Source organism: Mustela erminea, chromosome 16 (assembly GCF_009829155.1).
Source record: "Mustela erminea isolate mMusErm1 chromosome 16, mMusErm1.Pri, whole genome shotgun sequence".
NCBI classification, from domain to species: domain Eukaryota; kingdom Metazoa; phylum Chordata; class Mammalia; order Carnivora; family Mustelidae; genus Mustela; species Mustela erminea.
This window is the reverse complement of record NC_045629.1, coordinates 82,032,696-82,058,009: the sequence shown is the minus strand read 5'-3', so window position 1 is coordinate 82,058,009 and position 25,314 is coordinate 82,032,696. Positions and strand designations below refer to the sequence as shown.

The 25,314-nt window shown below is 45.4% G+C and overlaps 1 protein-coding gene across 7 annotated transcripts in view; it reads left to right on the top strand.

Moving 5' to 3' along the window:
• The window catches only part of TRAPPC9 (trafficking protein particle complex 9), a 500,764-nt gene that overhangs the window by 16,623 nt on the left and 458,827 nt on the right, over positions 1–25,314 (top strand). For 5 of the 7 annotated variants that reach the window (XM_032316499.1, XM_032316500.1, XM_032316502.1 and 2 more), the window contains 2 exons: positions 2,226–2,354; positions 9,500–9,526. In XM_032316499.1, the coding sequence (XP_032172390.1) occupies positions 2,226–2,354; positions 9,500–9,526 (156 nt within the window). The remainder of the gene's footprint in view (positions 1–2,225; positions 2,355–9,499; positions 9,527–25,314) is intronic. The other 2 variants (XM_032316503.1, XM_032316501.1) reach the window with 1 other exon arrangement.

Genomic DNA, 25,314 nt, shown 5'->3' with positions numbered 1-25,314 from the left:
GAACAGGGTAGTGCCGCGGTGCGGTGACGGCGGACGACTCCGCCTGTCTGGGTGAGGCCGAGTCATTGTAGGGAACAGCTGAACCCGTGCGTCGTACGCCTGACATGAGTGTCCCGTCGTCTGTGCGCTGCAGCTCTGTAAATGAAAGACGCAGAGCTGCACGAGGTCCAGGTGCCCCTCCAGCGTGGGCGAACCCTGACAGCACCACGGTAAGTGCAGGGAGCTGGACACACAGGGCTGCCTCTTAGCTGGAATGTCCCGAAAAGTCAGGGGACCGATGACTGGCTTCCAGGGGCTGGGCAGAGGGGCGTGTGCGTGCTGGTGGCTGTGGTGCTTCCCACAGGGAAGGGGTGATGAAAACCCCTCCCGAGGTCCTGGAATTAGATGGTGTGAAGGTCCCACACCTGTGAATTGGACAGCATTCCCCCTGCCCCGTGGTCATGCCCTGTGAGTTACCTTTCAATGTAAAACCCTCACTAGCGGGTTAGAAACCTACTTCAAAGCAGCGCCTTCTCCCAGCCCTCCAGGCAGGGGGGCCTGCGGTGTCTTGCGAGTCCTGCCTATGATGGAGCTTGCCCTCTGCACTGGAATTGTGTGTTTACGTGTGTTTTCCCTTCGGGGACCACCTCCTGGGGGTGGCGTGGGAGGCACGGTCTCTCCGTGTCCATCATCCAGCTGACCGTACGTGTCCCATCAACGCTGTTAGAGAAACGTGTGAGTGCGGAGTGAAGTAGGGTTCTTTCCTGGAGGGTGAGTCAGGCGGCCGGGCAGCTGGGCTACAAGTCCGAATGAGGAAATGAAGTCAGTTCTTCGATAAATGTTTAGCATTTACTGTGGGGCACTTTAAATGCCAGACATTCTTAAAATGGACTCTGTGTGTTTTTTTTCCCTAGAGATTTATTTGCAGAGAGAGACGCAGTGAGAAGGGGAACATAAGCAGGGGGAGTGGGAGAGGGAGAAGCAGACTCCCCTCTGCGCAGGGAGCCTGACACCAGGACGGATCAGGGTCCTGGGATCATGACCTGAGCCGAAGCAGACACTCGACGAAGGAGCCCCCAGGCGCCCCTTAAAATGGGCTTTTCCACTTCAGAATGTGGTTTCTCAAAGAGGCTAGAGATTGGGTGGTAGACTGTATCCGTACCCCAGCAAGCCAGAACGTCACGGCCCTGGCAGCAGACACTTACCCAGGAAGAATGGGCCCCGGTCATGTGGGGGGCCACAGAGCGATAAGCCCGTCGGCGGGGTTCGTGGGGCCAGGGTGGGGATGGCCGCTTTCTCCCGCAGCCTGTCCTAGGCCTGTAGCGCTCTCCCACGGGCTCCGCGACCCGTGGCTTCGGAGGGGGTCCCAGGCAGACGCAGACAGGAGAGCCCAGCTCCCTCGCAGATGTTTAAAGACGTTTTTAAAAGTGTAAAATGGTGCGGCTCTGCCAGCGTGCTTTTGTTTTGGGAATTGGTGTTCCTAAGCATGGAACACGGAGTGAGCTTACTGTGATTTTATACGGAATGAACACATGTTTAAATGTTTCCTTAGTTTCATTTTGAGATGGGGTGAGCATCTGTAGGTGTGCTCGGCACAGGGGAAAGGTCTTTCTGAGCCTCGGTGATTTTCCACGGCGTCGAAGGGTGCTGAGACCACGACGCTTGAGGACCGCTGCAGCAATGGGGCGGGCGCTGAGGCAGGACGTGGCAGGACGTGGCTGTAACCGTCCACGCGGAAGAGCAAAACGAGGTTGCCTCTGAGGAGGAGACAGGCTCGCGGGTGTTGGCCCCGAGGGTGCCAGGTGCACGCAGGGTGTGCGATGGGATGGGGCGTTGCGGTCCGGCTTTGCTGGTCTTGTTTTGGCTTATTGTCAACGGGGGCATTTTCTGCTGCCCAGCTCCGTAGCGCCGGAATCGGGCACACAGCCTGCCTCCCCGTGAGTGCTCAGCTGCTGGTCAGAGGGACGAGCTGGCCGGCCCGAGGCACGTGTGTGCCAGCCTCCCAGTGAGGCCTGGCGTCTCCCCAGAGGGTTTGGTGTTGCCTGCGTGGGCCGGCCCTGGGGAAGGGCGATGGTGGCACGTTCCTGTCTGTAACCAAACCAGTGATCTGTAGCTTCGATCTTTGTTTTTGGGGAAAAATGGACATTTCTGCATAACTGATCTGTTCGGATCATTCTTAGCCACTGCAGTTCGAGCTCGGGATGGGCCACTCACTTGACTGACTGTGCTTTTCTTCCCACACCCAGCTGCCCTTGAAGGGCTGTGTTCCGCTTCTGTCATCTACCACTATCCTGGCGGGACTGGGGGCAGGACTGGAGCGCGGAGGTTCCAGGGCAGCTCACTTCCTGCGGAAGCAGCCAACAGACACCGGCCAGGTAAGCGCTGTACGGCCCTCCCGCCCAGACTCACTCAGGGTCAGAAGCAGGGGGGCAGGGCTCGCGTATGAGTTTCCCTCTGGGTTCCACCTGAGAAATGTTCAGATAAAACCTAACGGCTGAGTCACGGATCTTGTATGAGACTTCTGTTCCACGTTCATTGCACATTGTGCTTATGGACTCTTACTCTTCATGGATTGCAATGATTGGTTGATTTCTGGAACACTTGAATGAAGTTTCTTGGTAGCCTGACCTCAAAGTTCTGTGCCTGGGTCTTTTTCTTAATTTTTGTGTATTTAGGGAAGCTGGTCTCAGATGTTGACTTCAATAGCGAGTTCAGGGCCTGGGCTGTTCCTCATCTTCTGGTTTGACGAGATCCTCTTAACATGCTCGAGTTCCTTACGTTTGTCAGCACCCGTGAGGAGGAAAAAAGTCTTTGGAGGAGCAGAGTCACAAGTGCTTGTCCCATGAACTTGACCCTTTTGACCCTTAATGAATGACCTGTAGCCTCGGTCGTGAAGATAAGAGCACAGGTCCCAGGGGTCAAGGCTTTAACATAGTTGCTAGGCGTATTTTGATCGATGGGATGTTTGGACACCTTTCCCCCCAGAGAGAAAGCCCCTGGGGGCTAATGTGTGTTGGCTGGGGAAGTGGCCTGAGTGTGTGGTCTGCTGAGTTACACCTTCTCCTGTGGCCAACAGAGAGTGTAGAAGGCTTCTAGGAGCTGGTTTCCCGTGGCTGCACAGCTGGAACCGGGTGCATCTTTTGTAGGACTGCTACAGGTGGGTGTGTAGTGGTTCTGGAAGATTGATTTCGTCTTTCTTCAGCACGGCATGCCTCACGATTTCCGTGGTCTCCCAGTTGTGTGTGGGGAAGGGGAAGCAGGCTGAGAAGGGGTGAGAGGGATGCGGAGTCTGAGGCCGGCCGTGCCTCCCTCTCCTGTGCTTGGACGCTGACTAGGGTTGCTGTGGGGACGCTGGGCAATCTCCCGGTTGTAGTCTTGCCCGTCCTGCTGTGGTCCCCCCAACTCCCCCCAACCGGCTTTGCTTCCTCCTGAGAAGACTGGCTCCTGCTCTCTCTGGGAGCCTTTTGTTGGAGGTGGTGGTTCCCCCTGTGATCTGAAGAGTTCTAATGTGTTGAGACTGTTCTACAGATATGATTAGTGAGACTCTGTAGACACTCTTTAGAGAAATGTTTCATTTTTCCCCTTTGCTGCATGTAGGCAAAGAAAAGGTTTAGACTTTGTTTGAAACGCTGCTTTGTCTGCAGTAGAGAAGCGTTTCCCCTTAGCTCCACAGAGTGTAAAGGGCTCAGGCTTTCCAACTTTTGGTGACGGCCGATGGCAATGCGGTGCGGTAAAGCCCAGGCCAGGGCAGACAGAGCACGCCGGTCCCACCCTTCACGCAGAGAGGGGTCCACGTCCGTCACTGCGCTCCGTCTCACGTGTTGACTTATCTTGGACGGTGACTTCAGGCTTGTCTGTCTGTGGCCCCTCATCTTACGGCAGGGGTGTATGGCATCTGCTGTCTGGGTGAGGGCCAGGCAGCCTGATTACCTAACATTCTCCCTCGAGTTCCTTTCTCAGCAGCAGAAATGCAGATGTCACTTACCGTCATCGTAACCTGGACTGTTCCTTCTCCTGTTGCCTCAGTTTCTCTGTCTCTGAGATGGGGAAGATAGTGACAGTACTTCCCTTATAGGGTTCCCTTGAAGGTGTGTGAGACGCACACATGGAAGACCCGGACCCACCCTCCGTGGCCCTGGAAAGCTGTTAGTGGCCACGGCAGCCAGAGCGTTAGGGTGGATGGTATGGAGTCACGCATTTGGATTTCCAGCACATGTCTGCCGGTCGAGTTACTGTGGTTGCGAAAGACTTCTGTAGTCCCCACACTCCCTTTTGCTTTAGTTCTCCCTTTTGTCTGAAATTTCTTCTTTAAACTTTCTTTGTATCTAAAAGTTAGAGGCCACAGATTTTTTTTTTCTTGGAGATTTGTGTGTGAACCTGTAAGTCTGTGTAATAAATGAACAAAACTTGGTTTATTAAAAAAAATCACCAGTACGTCCTGCAATCAACCTGAAAATAAATGCTTATTGACTTGTAGATGCTTCTTCTCAGGGGTTACTTCTTCTCTTTGGCCTGTCCTGGTTCATTAATCATCACCATCATCATTATCAACAAAATAGCTACGGATTATTCCCTACCTGCCTGCCTGGCCAGGCGCTGTGCTCCGTGCTGTGCTTGCATCCTGCCTCCCGGCCGGTGTGGGAGGGCACATATCCGTGTCTGCTTTGCGCATGCGAGGGATCACGGCTGAAAGACGTCAAAAGAGAGGCGTCCCTGGCCCCATGCCGTGAAGGGCTGAGGCCTGCCTGGGGTGGGCAGGCTCGTCTGACTGCAGGCCCTTACTCTGTTGCTCCGCTAACCAGCCCCACTGACTGATTTCCTGAACATCAGGGAGTTCATCGGTGCCAGACTTCAGTGGTCTCAGCCTGATGCGGCTTGAAAGGAGAGATTTCAGGGGGACTGTGAGACAGAGGGGCATAGATTGAACTTGGACACTTCTGAGGTTGATTTAGTCTCTGCCAACACAGTAAAAAGTTAATATTTTAGCCCCATACGCACTAAAAATAAAACATTTTAAAAATGATGATGGTGCAGCAAAGAAGTGGGCTTTGACAATCCAGACATTGCTAATGACTTAGTACTTGTTTTTCTCTGGTGATGCTTATTGGGAGAAAAAGTTAGACTTGGTTTTATGTAGTCAAGACTACGGAAGGAAAGATTAAGTTAGTGAATGTTGAGAGAAGGCAACAATCTAGACTCTTTTCTTTCTGATGATGAATATGTAGGTTTTATGGGACTTGGGGCTTGTCAGCCTTCCTTTTTATGGCCCAAGTCTGTTTCCTCACTTGTGGAATGTGAGTGTTACTTGATTTGTGCGATTTTGAGAGTCGGCTACCTTGTGTACAAAGCACCTAGGAGGTGCTTAGCAAACTTTTGCTGAGTATCTAGAAGTATCAGCTCGGAAGACTGAAGAGGACGGTCTGTTTCTGGTCTGATTCCGATTTGCTCGGTAGCGTGTGTCTGAGAGTCCGAGTGTGACTTAACATGATATGGATATGGTGGCGGTTCTTAGTGCGGTAGGAAGTTTTGATGAAATTGGTGTCGTTCTAGTAAGGCGGGAGAAGGGCGAAATTGCCTTAAGCTGGAGACTTGATGATTTTTTGTATAGAATGTATGCTTTTACAACTCAGAATTCATATTGCCTGGTACTCATTCACTAAACCTTTAAATTGCTAGGATGTTGACCATAGTCAATATGTTTAGAAAATGGATATTGAGCTGTTTTCAGGGAATAAGCTTCTCTTTTTTGTGAGTGAAGAAAATTTTGATTTTTTTCTGTACTCTTAATAGGTTAAAAAAAATCAAAACGTTGATTTGACATTGTCCTTTTATTTTAAACAGAAGAAATAAAAGGGGGGCATCTCATGCTGTTTTACTGTGAAAATAAACATTTTTGTATGTTAACACAGTTGTATGATTTCTAGTCACCGGCTCTTTGGGAAGTACAAGACACTTAGACGACCTGCTGTGGGGAAAACAGCTCTGATTCTGTGCGTCCAGGTTGGCGTAGCTCTGGTGGGCGCTGGTAGGGTGCGAGTCGCGAGGACTAGGGGTTCACTTCGCCGCTGAGGGCTGGAAGGACAGACTGTCTGGGCCTCAGGCCCCTGAGAATGCAGGCGCTGGACAGGATGCCCAGGACCCCTTCCCGCTAAGGTTGGTTTCCATGAGCCTGTGTCTTGTTGAAGGCTCCCGATTAAGTGCTGAACACAGCGCCCCTTCCTACAGCGGAGTTTTGTGGGTGCTAGCGCGGCTGTTGGTGAGGTCCCTGAGCAGCCCGTTTTTGGCAACCTCACGCAGCTTTTCTTAGGGCGGGCGAGTTGGGCGGCCCCTTTCCCAGCAACTCGGCGCGCCGCTCTGTGGCCATAGGTGGCGCTGTTGCCCCTGTGACGAGTCTTCAGTTTCCAACGCTCCTCTAACGGGGTTTTTTGTTTAATGCTTCGGAGCAGTACAGAGTCCATCACGTCTGGGTGTTCCAGTTATTCCTCATTTTTATTCCGTCATCTCGGTGTGAACGTTTCAGCTGCGTGAACAACGGGGAAAGTGGGTTTTCCTCTGGTGGTAGAGACCCGTCAGCCAGGCTCTCGTAAGCGAGGTAGAAACACTCCCCGGCGTGCCTGGACGCAGGAGAACGCGGAGCCCCGGGTGTTCGTCAGTGGGGGGTGATTTGGTTGCAGGGACCAGGCCTCGTGTTTTGATCGGGTGGCAGTGTGCACGCCACCACTCGTCCTTGGGACCCCGAGTCCGTGCTTTCCGAGCCTCCTCCTCCTCCGATACACAAGGATGCTAATGTCTGCTTTGCAGAATTGGGAGGATCAGAGAGAAATTTGTGAAGTGTTTAGCACAGTGGTTATCTCATAAAAGAGCTCGTGAACTTGGGCTGTTTTTCTGCATGAAGCCATCATTTTATAGTCCTCAGGGGATTGCTAAGGGTTTGAAATATGAAATGATGGTTTTCGGAAGCAAGATGCAATTAAGAAATGAGGGAACGGTTTGAGGAGAGTCAGCAGTTCCTGTGCTCAGACTTGTGCAGCAGCCCCAGAGATGGGCCCAGTTTGTGGTCACTCTGAACCCAGAAGTCACAGAACTTTGTGTTAATTAGCATCTCTTGGGGCTTCAGGGGGCCCAATCGTTGCACTCCTGTTTTCCCCACCAGCCAGCTGGGAGACAGGAGGGAAGAGGAGGCAAGTGGAGACAACGGGCACCTTTAATACTGATAAAGCCCCACTCTCCACGAGCTTTAGGGATGCAGGAGAATGGGCAGGTTGTACCGATGTCATCCTTCCACCCTCACAGTTGTGCCCATCTTACAGATGTGGAAATCGAGGTAGAGACAGGGTAAGTAACCTGACCAGGCTTACAGAGCTAGCAGGTGTCAGAGCAGGGGTCTTGGCTCCCAGAGGCTGGCTTCAGGGCGTCAGCCTGTCTGTACATCAGCAGGGGCAGCTATCCAGGAGTCAGGGCTCAGCCAGTCTAGAAAGAGTGGCAGAGTGTTGACCGTGAGAGACCGTGACTGTCACCGTGGTCAGCCTTGATCGCTCATCTAGGCAGCAGGTCTACCCCGAAACAGAAAGGGAGTCCCAGTTAATCTAGGAAAACCCCTTCCTGTTCGGCTTCTGTTCGTGCTCACCACATCACCTCCTGCCTGTGATTGGGCCGTTGAGGAGAAAAGTGCTGATTGTTGAACTGTGATATTTTGGTCTGACTGATGATTATGTCTTCTATTGCATTAGTAAGTCCAACCTCCACTTTTCATATGTGAGTTTCTTAGGAGTTTGGTTCATGTGGAATCCGTCTGCTGGAGCCTGAGGATGCTGGTCGTCCCATCCCTGCACACTTCGAGGTACTTCCGCCCATGCAGACCTGGCTGGAGGTCACCCTGGCTCTCACCGCATGATTTCTTCAGACAGCATTGTTCCCCCCCGCCACCCGCATAGGACAAGGGCCCTTCTGACTAGGCCAGATAGTAGACAGCGAAGTCCACGGGCTTCTCCTCCCAATCAGAAAACTCTCAGAGCCTAGAAGGGAGCTAATGAAAGGCTTCCAGGAAGTCCACTTAGAGGTTAAAGTCCATTTGGGAGATGCTGTCCATTTTTGTTTACAGCTGAGCTTTTCCTCTGCTGTTTGAGAAAACTGTCTGTGCCATGTGGCTTACCGACCGCCGTTAGACTCGATGACCCGGATTTAAAAAGCAGGAGAGGGTGGTTTCAGGCGATGCATCCACACCAATGCGAAGTGAGAGTTGGCCGCCTGTGTGAGCCACGAGACTAAGATTTTTACATGTTGAACAAGAGAACTTTGAAAGCTCTGCCTTCGGGGTGCCCTTCGTATGGGGCCGAGTTCATCACTGGTTGAGCTGAGAGGTTAAATATCCGTGATGGTGAGAATGAGCAGAGCAGGGAGGAACCCCAGGCAGCCCCCTACTTCACGGGTATGGTGCCGTGTAAAGTATCTGACCGGTTTCACACCGAACAAAAAGTTTCTAGCATTATCTGGAAACCCCGCATGCCCCAATCAATGGTCATGCAGCTGAGTGTCCCCGCAGGGCAGGTCCGTCTGCGTGGTCCCGCAGCTTGGAGGTCGGGGCAGAGTGATGGTGGGCTGGCTCCTCTGACGGCTCTCAGCTCCGCAGCCCTTTGGACTTAGTCATCGCTGTCTCCCTTGCTGGGCTGCTCGGAGAGTCATACGAGCTGGCTGTCAAGCACGCTGCTTGGCGTGTGGTTGGTGTTAACAGAAAGCACCTGTTTGTTTATTATAATCGTGCCTTCTAGATTACAGTGAGTTCTTATCTGCATTTAAATATAGACATCACAGCACGCAAAGTAGCTCTTAGGACTGTGGGACTTAGTCTTGACGGAAAGGATTGAGTAACTGCACTATTTCAATAAGAATTCGTGTCGCTGGGACATACCTTCTTGCATCTTGCTAACATGTTTAAAAATGATTGTAGCTAACGATAAACACTACTCTTGGAACCAGTACTCCTCAGGGTGTGTTTTGCCATCATAGGAAATTGCATTCTGCAGAGAAGGCTAATTGGATTGCACGGACACTTGGGTGGTCAGGCAGACGATTGAGCTTCTTGGTAATAATGGAGGGAACTCCTTGTGTTCTACCTTCTGTGAGCTGGGGGTCCTTAGCCTGTGAAGCATCCAGGAATTCAGTGAGTGCGTGTGTGGACGAGTGTATGCGTGTGAGATTTCGGGGGGATGCCGCCAAGTTCCTTGCGATAACTTTGCCCTCCATTCCAAGCTGTGGGCATGTATTTGCACAAACAAATGATTACTCCTTTGTCATTTGGCTTAACTGTGGGAATAAGAAATTCTCCTATTTGATTAAGGAGGTTGGGGGAGTGTGTGCTCGGGGGGTGGGAGGGCAGGAGGCAAGAGGCCCTCCACAGTGCAGCGATGTGAATCAAGAAATGTGAATCAAAGCGATGTGAATCAAGAAATGTGATTAGTAGTTGTCTTTGAAAGTAGTTTTGTTTTCCAAATAAAAGACCGTAATCTGTTCTTTCTTCCAGGGGCACAGGAAGTTCTCATTGACCCAGGTACATGATCTATGTGCTTAGTTTCTTTTGGTTCTTTTTTTAAGTGCTTGTTTCATGGTGGTGTGAATGAATGGTTAAAATTTCTGGATTGTGATCTTTGGAACGTTCTGATTTAAGTAACTTTAAATCAGAACTGTCAAAAACCTGATTATTGTTTGGTCCTTGTCTGATGGGCCACCCTGTTGATTTATGTTGTCTGTCGAACAGGGGAGTTCTTTCTCCAGCATGGTTAAGTGAATGATTTGCAATGATTTAAAATTCTTTGAATGCATTGAGCATGCGTGTCCAGTTAATTTCGAATTTGTTCATAGTAATGACTCTGCTCTGATTTTGTGGTTTGTGCCCTTTCAATGTGAATTTCAATTCTCGATTGCATCTTTGTATATGTATTCTTAACAGAGAAAGAAATTTTGTGTTTTTTACGGAGGTGGGTTTTCTTTTCTTAATTCTGTAATTAATATAGCAAAATCTCTTTTACTGCAGTGCCTAATTATTTCATAATGAGCTCTATTATTTTCTGGGTTAATTAGAATCGATGACAAAAGGTAAATAAAAAGAAATGAAAAACTTCTTTCTTTTGAAGAACAGAAATCAGACAGCCGTGTTAATAAATGTTTTGTGACTGGTGCGTTTATATCCATCTCATTGTGTGTCTCCATTCTGAAATGAAATAGCTTCAGGTTTGCAGATTCTTGTTTTAACATCTGTGTCGAATCCTCCCTCTAGACTGATGTTTTCTTTCTCTCTTTTTTAATTTAAAAAATTTTCCCCTCCTTAGTTTATTGGGATAAAATTGACATACAGTGGTACTAGTTTCCTATTAGGGTTTATGGAAGGTATAGAGAAAGGAAAACAGATGGCTTTGTTTTATTTTTAGGAGACCTGAGTTGGTGATGAGAAAATAATTTGGGGTTGGGCTGAAGAACTGAATGACACCCCTTCCCCCCCAGCTGAAAGAGATGAACAGTTAGATCAATGTTGGCTGCATTGGTATTTGGCCAGTAGAAGTTGCTGAGTCCAATCTGGCTAGTTATTCTTGATGGAAAGTACTGAATTTTACTGTGTTGACCACTACTTGCAGGAGAATTAGATGTTTACACCAAGTAGACGTGGCTTTTAGCTATCAGAAAACCAGTCATGTTTTGAGATAAAAAAAAATACATCTCTTTTATATCTGAAACTTTTCAAAATAAGGTCGAATGGAGATGAAACTGATTCTAGAGTATTGGGGTAGAAGCGGGAGGCGTCTGCAGGCTTTGTTATATGGGAATGTGTGGGGATCCTGCTGTAGAGGTTGGAGCTGGCAGGAAAGAACTGGGAAACCAGCATTGGGTGTCTGAGGGCATCTCCTGCAGCCTTCCCAAATTAGAGAAACATGGACTTGATCTTTGTTCCCAAGGAGAGCAAGTGCAATATTGAATTTCTTCTCTCTCCCTACCTTCTAGTTCACGGCACTTCTGCCTTCTGGCCTCTGCTCATGGGGGCTTTAGTGCCAGGGCTGAACACAGCCTCTTCCTCACTTACTAAGGTCTGATCTTTCAGGCATCAGACTTGAGGGAGTTCAGAGCAGGTCTCCCCAAACTGTGCCTCTTTGGCATGTGGAATCTTTTGAGCTGAAGGCAACTGAAACTCCGTGGGATCAAGAGAAACATTTGTCCCTCCCTTAACTGCCCAGAAGAATCTCAATTTGGTGTCTTTCCCAGAATAAGAGTTTTTACTGGAGATAAATTTTATTTGAATGACCCATCTGTCTGGCTGGGTGTATCTCTAATTACCAAATTGTACTTTTCCTCTTATTGCCCTGTGAATTGTGCTCCTCCCTTTTAAAACCCCAAGCTTATCCCATTCCTTAGCTCAGGATGGCATAGATGCTCTCATTTTACCTGTCTTTGTGCCCTCGTGTATGTGAGGTTCCCAAATAAATTAAATTTGATTTTTTGTTAATTTGTTTCATGTCAGTTTAATTCTTAGACCAATCAGAAGAACCTTTGAAGGGTAGAGGGAAAGTTTTCCTCTGCAACAGTTTCTTTTCTGCTGTTCAAACCCTGGCAAATGGGTTGGTAGGGAATCACTTCATAACTGCTAGGAGCAATGTGGTACGAGTCTCCTTAGTCTCTACATCTGAACACTGAACGTTCTCCTCAGGGTTATAAAATTGTTCCGTCCCTTAGAAAACCCATCCATATGAAGTTTTGACAGAATTGCATCATTCCATTTTATTTTTAGAAACTTATATAGATATACTATTCCAAATGACCTGTTTCAGAATTTTTTTCCCCTTCCTGCTTTTCCTACAACTTTTTCAAAGACCAGAAGGGAAAGAATTTGACAGTCTTTGGGTGCTTGCTCCAAAGTTTGTTTTAAGAACCAAGCTTCTCCGCTAGTCATTTCTGGCAGCGAGGCTTCCGAGACTTGATCTGCATTTGAAACAGAATGCTTCATGGTGTCAGATTGTTTTATTTCTTGTCACTTCTGAATATGCCCTGTCCATTCAGCAACTGTTTTAAGGGAAATGATTTTTTTGGCCAATTTCAGTTAATTCAAATCTGTTTTCCCATTTTCACATTGAGGGGATTTTCTTCTGCCTGTAATAAAAATAAACAATTTGTGCTTACTGTGTGAAGGCACTGTTCTAAGTGCTTTTTTTCTTAAACAGCTTTAATACAGTCTACCCCTTTAAAGTACACAATTGTATGCTTTTTGCTACATTTCCAGAGTTGTACATACATGACCACAGTCAGTCTTAGGGCATTTATCACCCCAGTAGGAAGTCCCATGCCCCTTAGCTGTCACTCCCCACTCAGTCTCAGGCAGTCACTCATCTGTCTCTGCGGGTTTGCCTGTTCTAGACTTTTTGTGGAAATGGAGTCATACAACAGTGTGGTCTTTTGTGACTGTACTCACTTAACATAACGTCTTCAAGGTTTGTCCATGTAGTAGCATGAATCAATACTTCCTTTCTTTTTACTGCTGGCAATATTGTTCCGTATGAATAGACCACTTTTTGTTTACCCGTTCATCAGTTGATGGGCATCTGGTTTGTTTCCACTTTATGGTTGTCATCAGTAATGGTACTGTGAACATTCAACAAACAAGTTTTTGTGTGGACGTATGTTTTCAGTTCTCTTATGTTTAAGCCTAGTAAATAGAATTGCTGGGTCATACGGTGACTCAGTGTTTAACTTTTTGAGGAGCTGCCAGATTGTTTTCCGAAGTGGCTGTGCCATTTGATGTTCTCATTGGTGGTGTACGACACTTCCAGTTTCTCTGCGAGCTTGCCAACACCTATTATTACCCTTTTGAGCACAGTCGCTTCAGTGAGTGTGAAGTGGTGGTATCTCATTGTAGCTGTGTTTCGCCTTTCCCTTCGAGCTAATGACACTGAGCATCTTTTCATCGTGCTTATTGGCCATTTGCATATTTTCTTAGGAAAAATGTCCATTCAGATCCTTTACAGGACATTTTTTACTTGAGTTATTTGTCTTTTTGTTACTGAGTTGTAACATCTTTTTCTGTTTCTGGATACAGGTCCTTATCTGATACATGATTTTTAAAAATTTCCTCCTGGTCTGTGTGTTGTCTTTTCACTTACTTGATGGTGACCTTTGAAGCAGAGATGTTTTAAATTTTGTTGAAGTCCAGTTTATCTGTGTTTTCTTTCTTGCTTGTGATTTTAGTGTCATATCTAAGATACAAGGTGTTGTATATAAACTTGCCATATGAAGTGATTTGATCCTTACAGAAATTTTAGGAAATAGGTGTTGTTGTTATGCCTCATTTGTAGATGAGGAAATTGAGATGCAGAAACGTTCACCGACCTGCTCAAGGTCACAGCTAGTAAATGGTGATGTGGGAATTCAGATGCATGAGTTTGTCTCCAGCATCTGTCCTCATAACCACCATATTTTGTTCCTTTCTGTAGGAATGATTTATTAAAAACTCTCTGGTTATTTGACTTCTTACTATTATTTTTCCTCAGTGGGGCCTCATCTCTTTTCTTTACTGTGCAGAATTCAGTGCAGGTTTATTTAGGTCTAATGTAGGGGGAAGCATGGCTGTCAATGAATTTCTGCGTTACTCACCAACGACTGTTGCTGACTGACCCAAGAAAGTGAAGCTTCAGCCTCTTCTGTTCATCACACTAAAACTAGAGTCATGACTACAGAATATTCAAAGAAGCATTTGGTTGATTTCATTTTGCTAACCAGTGAAATAAAAAACTCCGGTTTTGAGACAGATTCTAAGTCTCTCAGAATAGGGTCATTGTCTTCCGTATACCCATTTTGTCTGCTCGCAGTGTCCAGATAGAGCCTTTTGTCCAGCAAATGAGGGTGATCGTGAATCATCATCTGTAGTAACGGAATTTTGAAAACAGTATCTGTTGTTTGTTTCACGAGGGAAAAGATAATTTGGAAATACTTCTCAGATCTATTTTAAAAGCTTGGAACTTTGAGAAGAGTTCCAGAAGCCATACATAGCTATTTTCACTAATTTTAGATCCATCCTAGATATCTTATGGTTACATAGCGGAGTGAATTCATTAACGAGACTTGACAAGAGAAGTGTAATATTGATTATTTATCTTAATTAAAATATTCTGCTTCGGTGAAAGTAATTAGAGCCAAGAGTAAACAAAAATAAACTTGCATTTGCATGCCACATGGGATAGACTTCCTCTCTATTTCTATCTGTTTTTTGGGAAAATTTTTTAGCTTTTCAGCAGTGTTCTAACTTTAGAATTCTATTTAAAAAATCATCACTTTGTCTAGTGCAGTTTGTGCTGAGTTTAACCTGTCTTAGGCTCAGAATTTCTCTGTTTCCTAGGTAAAGATTTTCCTCTCATTATACTGAGTTAGTGTCAGAGTTAAAAGAATTGTGATTTTAGGCCTTTCCTCTCCATATATTTGAAGTTGGCTATGAAATATGATTTTCTTTCATTTCTTGAGTTTTCATTATTCAGTTAGAATTTTTGAAAATTAATTTGTTTTAATATGTTGTAAATCTCCCTAAAAACTTCATGTCCTTGTACTTTTAAGTTTTCAGTTTATGAGAACTTAAATGTACTCTTGTTTTTGGTGGTTATTTTTCCCTGGGTGTTTGTTCACTTTTTTTTTTTTTAAGATTTTATTTATTTATTTGACAGAGATCACAAGTAGGCAGAGAGGCAGGCAGAGAGAGAGGAGGATGCAGGCTCCCTGCTGAGCAGAGAGCCCGATGTGGGGCTCGATCCCAGGACCCTGGGATCATGACCTGAGCTGAAGGCAGAGGCTTTAACCCACTGAGCCACCCAGGCACCCCGTTTGTTCGCTTCTTTATAATTAATGCATTTTTTTGACGAGTGGGTGTGCCTGTTTTATTTATTTATTTATTTTAAAAAGATTTTTATTTATTTATTTGACAGAGAGAGAGAGAGAGAGACAGAGATCACAAGCAGGCAGAGGCAGGCAGAGGCAGAGAGAGAAGCAGGCTCCCCACTGAGCGAGGAGCCGGATGCGGGGCTTTATCCCAGGACCCTGAGATCATGACCTGAGCTGAAGGCAGTAGCTTAACCCACTGAGCCACCCAGGCACCCCAAGGGTGTGCATGTTTTAAAAAATACCTTATATTTCTTTATTATAGAAATCACGTTCATTGTGGAGAATTTAGAAAATTAAGACAAGCAGATAAATTTAACAATTAGTGATAATTTCCCCATAAGCTGTAATATATTTTGAAATTGGGAAGTGTAAATCCTCCAACTTCATTCTTATTTTTCAAATTAGTCTTGACTATTATGGAGCCCTTGAATTTCCCTATGAATTTTAGGATTCAGCTAGTCAGTTTCTGCAGTGACTCCAGCTGGGATATTGACAGGGTTTACATCGAATCTATGGATCCCCCAGGGAGCATCGCCATTTTAAGAATATTAAATCTTGTGACCCATGAACATGGGATCTTTCCTTTTATTTAGGTCTTCTTTAATGTTTGTCAACAATGTTTTGAATTTCCAGAGTATCATTTTATGCTTTTTTTCGGGGGTTAAATTTATTCCTGAATTTATTATTCTTTTTAATGCTGTTGTGACTGAAAAGGTTTTCTAAATTTCATTTTCAGATTGTTCATTGCAAGTGTATAGAAATACGACTAATTTTTTGCATATTAGTCTTACATTCTGCAGGCTTGCTGAACTCTTTTATTATATGTAATACTTTGTTAGTGGATTTTTTTTTTTTTTTTAGGATTTTCTATATACAAGATCATGTCACCTGAAATAGAGATAGTTTTACATTTCCCTTTTCAGTCTGGATGCCTTTTATTTAATTTTCTACTCTAATTGTTATGGCTGTAACTTCCAGTGCCTTGTTATACAAGTGCTGAGAGAGGACATTTTTTTTTTTTTTTAAAGATTTTGTTTATTTATTTGACAGAGAGAGAGAGAGAGAGATCACATGTAGGCAGAGGGCCAGGCAGAGAGAGAGAGGGAAACAGAATCCCTGCCAAGCAGAGAGCCCAATGCGGGACTAGATCCCAGGACCCCGAGATCATGACCCGAGCTGAAGGCAGAGGCTCAACCCACTGAGCCACCCAGGTGCCCCAGGAGAGAGGACATTTTTAAAATAATTTAATTTAATTTAATTTTTTTGTGTCTGTGTTCCAAAATTCATTGTTTATGCACCACACCCAGAGCTCCATGCAATACGTGTCGTCCTTAATACCCACCACCAGGCTCACCCATGCCCCATCCCCTGCCCTCCAAAACCCTCAGTTCATTTCTCAGAGTCCACAGTCTCTCATGGTTCATCTCCCCCTCTGATTCCCCCCACCTCACTTCTCCTCTCTATCTCCCCATGTCCTCCGTGTTATTCCTTATGCTCCACAAGTAAGTGAAACCTTATGATAATGGACTCTCTCTGCTTGACTTATTTCACTCAGCATAATCTCTTCCAGTCCTGTCCATGTTGCTACAAAAGTTGGGTATTTGTCCTTTCTGATGGAGGCATAAGACTCCATAGTGTATATGGACCACATCTTCCTTATCCATTTTTCTGTTGACATGCATCTTGGCTCTTTCCACAGTTTGGCAACGGTGGCCATTGCTGCTCTGAACATTGGGCCTTCTTTTCACTACATCTCTATCTTTGGAGTAAATACTCAGTAGTGCAATTGCAGGGTCATAATGTAGCTCTGTTTTTAATTTCTTAAGGAATCTACACACTGTTTCCCAAAGTGGCTTCACCAGCTTGCATTCCCACCAACAGTGTAATAGGTAGGGTTCCCCTTTCCCCACATTGAGAGAGGACATCTTTACCTTATTTTTGATCTTAGGGGGAAAGCATTGAGTCATTTATCATTAAGTATATTACCTGTAGATTTTTCATAGATGCTCTTTATTAAGTTTATTCCCTTTTATTCCTAGTTGAATATTTTTATCACGAGAGGATGTTATTTTGTCACATGCTTCTTCGGCATCTTTTGAGGTGGTCGTGTAGTTTGTGTCCTTGATTCTACAGAGACAGTGTTATTGATTCTTTTTTTTTTTTTTTAAAGATTTTATTTGTTTGACAGAGAGAGACACAGCAAGAGAGGGAACAGAGCAGGGGCAGTGGGAGAGAGAGACGCAGGCTTCCTGCCTGAAGTGGGGCTCAATCCCAGGACCCTGGGATCATGTCCTGAGCTGAAAGCAGACGCCTAATGACTGAGCCACCCAGGTGCCCCTAATTAATTGATTCCTGTGTATTAAACCAATTTTCAGATGAAGGCCACTTGGTCGTGTTGTATAATCCTCTTACATATTGCTGGATGTAGCGTGCCAGTATTTTTTGAAGATTTCCACATCTGTATTTATAAAAGGTATTGGTCTATAGTTTTGTTTTGATATCTTCTGGTTTTGGTATTAGGGTAGTATTGGCCTTCTAAGATGATTTGGCCAGTGTTCCTTCCTCTTACATTTTTCTGAAGAATTAGTGAGGAATTGGAGTTACTTCTTTAAACATTTGATAGAATTCACCAGTGACGCCATCTGTATCTGAGCTTTTTTTTTCTTTTCGCCAAGAAACTTTGCCTGTGGATTTAATTTCTTTATTTGTTCTGGTCTATTCAGTTTTCCTGTTTGTTCTTTAGTTTGTTTTGGTATTTTGTGTCCTAGGAATTTTCAGGTTATGTAATTTATTGGCCTGCAGTGGTTCATGGTATTCCCTTATAATTAATTTAATTTTTTTAAAAGATTTTATTTATTTATTTGACAGACAGAGATCACAAGTAGACAGAGAGGGAGGCAGAGAGAGAGGAGGAAGCAGGTTCCCTGCTGAGCAGAGAGCCCAACGAGGGGCTCGATCCCAGCACCCTGAGATCATGACCTGAGCCGAAGGCAGAGGCCTAACCCACTGAGCCACCCAGGCGCCCCCCTAATTTAATTTTTAATGTTGGTAGTTATGTCCGTTCCTTCAGTCCTGATTTTATTTTTTATTTTTTAAAGTTTGTTTATTTATTTACTTGTTTATTTATTTATTTAAGTGATCTCTACATCCATCATGGGGCTTGAACTCACAGCTCCGAGATCAAGAGACATACGCTTTTCTGACAGAACCAGCCAGATACCCCCTTTCAGCCCTGATTTTAGTAATGTGACTCTTCTGTCCTTTTTTTTTTTTTTTGAACATTTTGTCAATTTTATTTTTCTTTTTTAAGGAACCAGCTTTTTAGTTTTGTAGGATTTTTTCTGTTTTTAAAATTATCTATTTTATTTATTTTTGATAATAAAGATAATAATCTTTATTATTTTTTTCTTTTGCTTTGATTTTAGTTTGCTGTTATTTTTCTAGTTTCTTAAGTTGTTGACTTGAGATCTTTTCTTTTTTTTTAAAGTAGGCATTTTAGCTATGAATTTCCCTCTAAGCACTGCTTTTGCTGCATCTCATTTTTGGTATATTGTGCTTTTGTTTTCATTCAGCTCAAATTATTTTCTTTTTTCTTTCTTTCTTTTTTTTTTTTTTTTAAAGATTTTATTTATTTATTTGACAGAGAGAGATCACAAGTAGGCAGAGAGGCAGGCAGAGAGAGAGAGAGGAGGAAGCAGACTCCCCGCTGAGCAGAGAGCCCGATGCGGGACTCGATCCCAGGACCCTGAGATCATGACCTGAGCAGAAGGCAGCGGCTTAACCCACTGAGCCACCCAGGCGCCCAGCTCAAATTATTTTCTTATCTTCCTTGTGATTTCCTCTCTGACACATTGACTGTTTAGATGTGTGCTATTTAATTTGCAAATATTTATAAATTCCCCACATTTTCATGTGTTGGTTCTATCATAATTCTGTGGCAGTTAGAGATCATACTTTGTGTGACTTTCTTTCGTTTAAATTTACTAAGATATGTATTGTGATCGGGTGTGTTGTCTCTCCTGGAGAACGTTCCATGTATGCTTGAGAAGCACGTGTACTCCACTCTCATTGGGGGAGTCCTCTAGATGTCTTCTAGCTCTGCTTGTTGAAGTTTCCTTTTCCTATTTTAGCTCTGCTGTAGGATTTTTACCGTGCTTCCTCTAGCTTGCTTAACAACCACAACTCCTTCAGTATTTCCTCCTGAGTCAATTTCTCTCTCATTCTTCTGAAAACATATCTCCCGTCTTATTCCGGGGTTTTAATTTTTTCAGGGAAAAGAAATCAGACCCTGTGCAAGATTTGGTTCATTGTGCAGGGTGTGGTCATTGTCATGGTCTCACTTTTTTTTTTTTTAGGATTTTATTTATTTATTTGACAGAGGTCACAAGTAGGCAGAGAAGCAGGCAGAGAGTGAGAGTTGGGGGAAGCAGGCTCCCTGCCGAGCCGAGAGCCCGATGCAGGGCTTGATCCCAGGACCCTGAGACCATGACCTGAGCCAAAGGCAGAGGCTTAACCCACTGAGCCACCCAGGCGCCCCTGATGTCACTTTTATCATAGAGCCCGGGTGGTGACTTTTTCAGTGCACTGTGTACCGCTGTGATGCCCCATTCTCAGGGCCCAGCCCCGTGTCTGGCTTGTCGGAGGAACACAGTGAGTGTTATGAGTGGAAGAATGACCATTCTGCTTGTGGCTTATGATCTTGGTCTGTAATTTGTCTTTTCCGATTTCATTTCTATTCCCAAATGTGTATGTTTCTGTGCTTTTATATTTGTAAAAACACCTACTTTTTTTTTTAATTTAGATGGTTTTAGGATTTATGTATGCATGTATGTATGTATGTATTTCCAAGTAATCTCTGTGTGCAGTGTGGGGCTCGAACTCTCAGCCCTGAGATCCAGGGTTTCATGCTCTACTCACTGAGTTAGCCAGGTGCCCCCAGATTCTGTTTTCAATAGACTTGTTCTGTGATTGGGTTTACCAGGATTCTAATTAAAAAAAAAAAAATTGACTTTGAAATAACTCAAAATGTCAAAAAAAAATTCAAGTTTCAAGAATGGTTCGAAGAGCTCTGGTGTACTCTTCCTCCAGATTTCCCATGATTATCATTTGCTTTATTTTTTGAAGTCTGCATGTTTACCTTCAGCCTTTAGGGCCATTTGAGAGTAAATTGCAGACCCGATGCCCCTGCCTGGACTCCCATAGTGTGTATTTCCCAAGGATAAGATCACTGATGTACAAAGCATGGTACGGTGGTGAAAATGAGGACATTTAGGACTGATAGAACACCTTCGTCTACCCGCTTCTACTAACTGCCCCAGTTTAGCGACTCTAGTTTTAGAGCCAGGATCCAGCTTAGGATCACACATTGCATTTGGTTTCCCCATCATTTGATAATATTTGATCTGGTACAGTTCCTCCGATTTTCTGTGTCTTTTTGATACTGGTGTTTTTGAAGAATACCAACCATTTCTTTTATAAAAAGTTCCTCAGTTTGGGTTTGCCTGAGGTTGCTTCCTGATGATGACATGATGCATTTTGCTAGGGTGGACAATGTTATGTCTTTTTTTTTTTTTTTAAGATTTTATTTATTTATTTGACAGGCAGAGATTACAAGTAGGCTGAGAGGCAGGCAGAGAGAGAAGGAGGAAGCAGGCTCCCCGCTGAGCAGAGAGCCCGATGCGGGGCTCGATCTGGGATCATGACCTGAGCTGAAGGCAGAGGCTTTATCCCACTGAGCCACCCAGGCGCCCCTGATGTTATGTCTTTATTGCATTATATCAGGAAGCACATGAGGCCAGTTTGTCCCGTCACTGGCGATCACTTTGATTGTTGGCCAGGTTTCTCCAGTGTTAACTGTATTCCTTTTTGTAGTTAATAAGTAATTTGTGGGAAAATACTTTGAGACCATGTAAATATCCTGTTTCTCATCAAACTTTCACTTACTAGATTTGGCATTCACTGAAGATTCTTACCCGAGTCAGTTGTTGGTTGCCAACAGTTGATGGTCTAGCTCCATCATTATTACCCGTCTACTGGTTAGTCTTCTTGGGCGAGGAAGAGCTTTCCCGTCCTTTCCTCAGTTCCTCCCTCCCTGCCGTCTGCCCGACCGTCCGTTCGGCCGGCCGGCCGTCTGGCTTTCCTGTGTGTGGGCTTACGGGTCTTTATTTTATTCAGTGGGTTCTAATCCGTGGCTTTCAGTCTTTGTCCCCCCGGCTGCCATTGGCTAGATTTGGCCAGGGGGAGCCCTTCTAGCTGGTGCTTGTATCCTTTGTGCGCAGCGTTTCCTCACTGTCTGGAGTAGAGTGGAGATACGTGACCCAACTTTGACACCAGACATCCCTCTCCAGTGTTCTAGTTCCCTTTGTTGGCAAATGGTATTTAGAAGCCAAGATCTGGCACTAAATGTGCTATTACTTATGGCCCTTTGAGAAGCTGATAGTGTTATCTAGAGTTGAGTTCATACCCGCTAACTCTAATTCCAGTCCCAAACCTGAGGAGTCTTTCCACTCTTTCCCTGAGTTATATTTGTATCTTCTCTAACAGTGAGAAATCTGCCTCCCGATGTTATCAATATATTTACTCCTTTTCTCAGTCCTACAGTATACAGAAAGTAGTTTCAGCATCACTGAGTAATGTCACCATATAAACAAACATTTAAGTAGAATGTAAGAGTTGTTTATGCTCTTTCTGTCTTTATCCCGGGGCTCAGTATACAAGGTACATGGTCAGAGGCTGGTTGGGTTTGTCCTTTAATCCTCCCTGTCAACGTAATTATGTTATTTATCTTAAATGTAGGCTCATTTGTTTCTGTTTGCATGTCATTATAGGGTTCCCCCATCTTGATTGATTTTTTTTTTTTTTTACTATATAGAACATGAAAGTGGTTCCCAAAGTCAAAATTGTACCAAAAGTTATACCCAGAGAAGATTGATTTCTTTTTTTTTTTTTGTACTATATAGAACATTAAAATGGTTCCAAAAGTCAAAATGGTACAAAAAGTTATACCCAGAGAAGGGTCACTGCCTCTGTTACCCCTCTTACCTCCTGCCCCTCTACCTTTGCACATGACTAATCCCATCCGTTCCTGGTTTTTCACTCTGGTGGGGATGTTTGTTTGCTTGTTTGTTGTGGAAGAGAACCAGACATATGTTCTTATTTCTAGTTCTTGGGCAAAAGATAGCATAGATAGCATATTATACATGTTCTTTTATATTTGGCTTTTTTTTGCTGTCATGTTTGCCAGCATATCCTGGAAATTGATCCTGGGCGGGTCATGGGGACGTGCTCCAACCATTCTCACAGGTGTGCGTGGACGTGCCGTGTTCTGTTTACTGGTCTCCTCGTGGGCATGTGGTTTCCAGTTGTTTGAATTACGCTGCTCCAGGGAATAACCCCATACACGTGTGTTTCTGTGTTATTGGCATTGGGTCTTCAGCATAAATTCCTAGAAATGGTGTTCCTGGGTTGAAAGGTGAAAAAAACATAAACACACTTTTATTAGATTTTACCACATTTCTGTCCATATAGGTCATAGCACTTTGCATTCATAGGAGCCACGCACAAGGATGCCTTTTCTCTCCAGGTTTGTTAACGGCTCCTTGCTCGTATAACATTTAACCAACTAGATAGGCTGTAGGTGACATTCAACAGCTTTTTAATTGGCGAGGGCCATCTTTATATTTTTCTTTTGTGAATTATCTGCTTATATCTTTTTGTTTTTTTTTCCTATTGGATTTTAGCTTTTTCTCAGTTTTTATGACTCTCTATATTAGAGTTATAGCCTTTGTGAAATATGTTGTAAATACTTTCAGATCTTCATTTATATTTTGGCTTTGTGATATTTTTACATAATTGAATTTATCAGTTTTTGAAACCGCATTTGGATTTGCATCGTAGAGAGCCTTTCCATGTATCCAGTTTTAGAGGAGCTCACCTGAGTTACTGGAGCTTCTCTAATGGTTTTCGGTTTTACGTGTAGATCCTCGATCATTTGGAGTTGATTCTTGTGTTCGGTGTGAGGAACGGGTCTGTTTTGATCTTTCTCCAAATGGCCTGCCAGGCGTCCCTGTACGGTTCATTAGAAATCCCATCTGTGCCGCAGAGTTGGAGGTGCCCAGTCTCACTCCCGACCTGTCGGCAGCCCTGTCCCCTTGCTGGCCCTCTGCAGACGGTGCCAGGAGTCCCCTGTGGCAGGGGCTTGGTTTTTCAATAGGACAGGATGTGAGCGAGCCGGGGCCGTGCCGGGCTCACCGCCGCACCCGCGGTGCCTGCCTTCTCTGAGCCCTGTTGCTGCTCTTCTCTCTCACGGTTTTGTCTCTCTCCTGCCTCGTCTGTCTCTGCTTTATGCCCTCTGATTTCCGCTTTGTTTTATCTCTGTGTGTGTTGCCTTTCCAGTTTTGTGCCTTGTATGCCATCTTGCCTATAAAAGGACTCTGTCAGTCTCTGCCTGTCTCTTGAGTGCACGAATGATGGTTGGCTGGACGCCTGACATCCGTCGTGATGATGCTGTTTTCCGAACTTTCCCCTGCCTCTTCCTTACCACGTCCACTCTTTTCCTTGCCACCTGCCTGGCCGTCAACCTGCCTGTTTCATTGATTTTTCCTGCTTGTAGACTCAAGGCTGTGGTCCTGATGACTCCTTGTTTCGCTGGTTCACACTAGCATTCCACGCAGGCTGTCAGCGCTTTGTGGATGTCAAGAAAGATGGAATCTATTGCATACTCGTGTTTTAGAGCTTGTTATTCTTGTCCTGAATGAAATGAAACCACTGTGACCCACTAAGCTCTCTCCTGAGCTCTGCTGTTGCTCGTAGGCGGCACATTGTGTGGTGCCGGCTTGTCCCCCAGCATCAGTACTGGTGCTTAATCCTTAAACGAACCCTCGTCATCGCCGGCGCCATTTCTTTCAAAGTGGAGCGGGCGTTTCCTCTCTCTCCCTGGGTGCGGACCCCTCGGTCAGAAACTGTTTAGAGGACAGGAGGCGCCGTGGAGAATGAAAGACCCACCTCCCTCGGGGCCCCGTTAGTTTCCCTCCTTTCTTCAAGGGAAAAGAGTAGGAGTCAGTGATACAAAGATAAATGATTAGAGCCTATTAGAGAAAGCACGACTGCCTGTACACTCGCTCAGTGTTCTTTCAGCCGGAAATGGATGTATTGGGCACACGAGCAGCGCACGAGACATAGCGGTGCGTTGGTATAAAACATAGGCCTGAGTTTGAGTCCTGCCCTGGAGTCACTCGCTCTGGAATTCTGAAGACCAGCAAGGACCCCTGCCTCCCCAGGACTTCTTTCCTCACCGCAGGACCGGGGTACCCTGGGAGCTCCCTCAGAGCATGGCTGGGGGCTCCCTAGCACACGTGCTGAGTCCTCCTGCGTGCAAAACCATGTTTCTTTGGCTCTGCTGGTGTTGTACGCTCCGTGTCAGCTCTCCCTGCTCTGAAGGGAGGCCTTGTGGCCTGGACATGGAATTCTCAGCTCTCTGTAAGGATTGTGTCATTGGGCCTTGATGATTTGAACCTGTTCTTTAAAAAGGTATACACTTTAGGTTTTTTCAAGCATGCCCTTTTCTCTTATCATTTGTAGTTCTGTCCTCTCGTGCCTTGCTGTGATTTTCACGAAATCCGAAGGAAACCAGATCCCAAGCCCCATGCCTCTTCGTGGCTCCCTGTGGTGATTTTGTCCTCTCCGGCTGGAGGAGGGTTTTGTGTAGGAGGCTGTCTCTGTTCCCCTTTGCGTGGAGTCCCTCTGTCTGTCTGCGCATCTGCCACCTGTCTGTCTGTGTGTCCATTCATTCTTCTGTCTTGTTTCCAAAAGCGTTTAAGGCAGCTTACAGAATAACGGAGCCGGATCAGAAGCGAGGGTGGGGCACGGACTGGCATGTGTATCCCGGGCAGTGAGATGCCCGCCTGGGCCCCGGGGATTGTAAGGCTCGGCCGCAGCCTCATGCCTGAGCCCTGGCAGGCACCAGGAAGACGGGGTTTGGCAGAGACAGAAAGAAGTGGCTTAGCGGGACCCTGGTTTTTTCTGTTGCTGGGGCGTAGCAGAGTGTTTTTGTGTTCTGTGAAATAAAAATCACGTTTTCCTTTTTCCCTGTCCGAGTTCCATGTGTAGCTGGTATGTTCTGTAAATGGAGATTTCTCCAGAACTCTCCCCTCCCATGAGTCTGACAGCTGAGGAATTCGGCCGTTCTGCCTAGTGACAGAGGTTGGCCAGAGCTGGAAAATGGGAACCACAGACAGGATACCAGCCTTTGTTGGTTGGATTCCTTCAGTCCTGGCTGATCCGGGAAGCGCTTTCAGGTAGTTTATCTTTGTTGGAGGGCATGCGCGGGGCCTCCTGCGAGCGCTCAGCGTAGAGCCGCGAGGTGATACATGCCGGCCGCGTCGTCTTCCAGGACGGTGACAAGGTGGACGGGTGACTTTCCTACAGCGCATC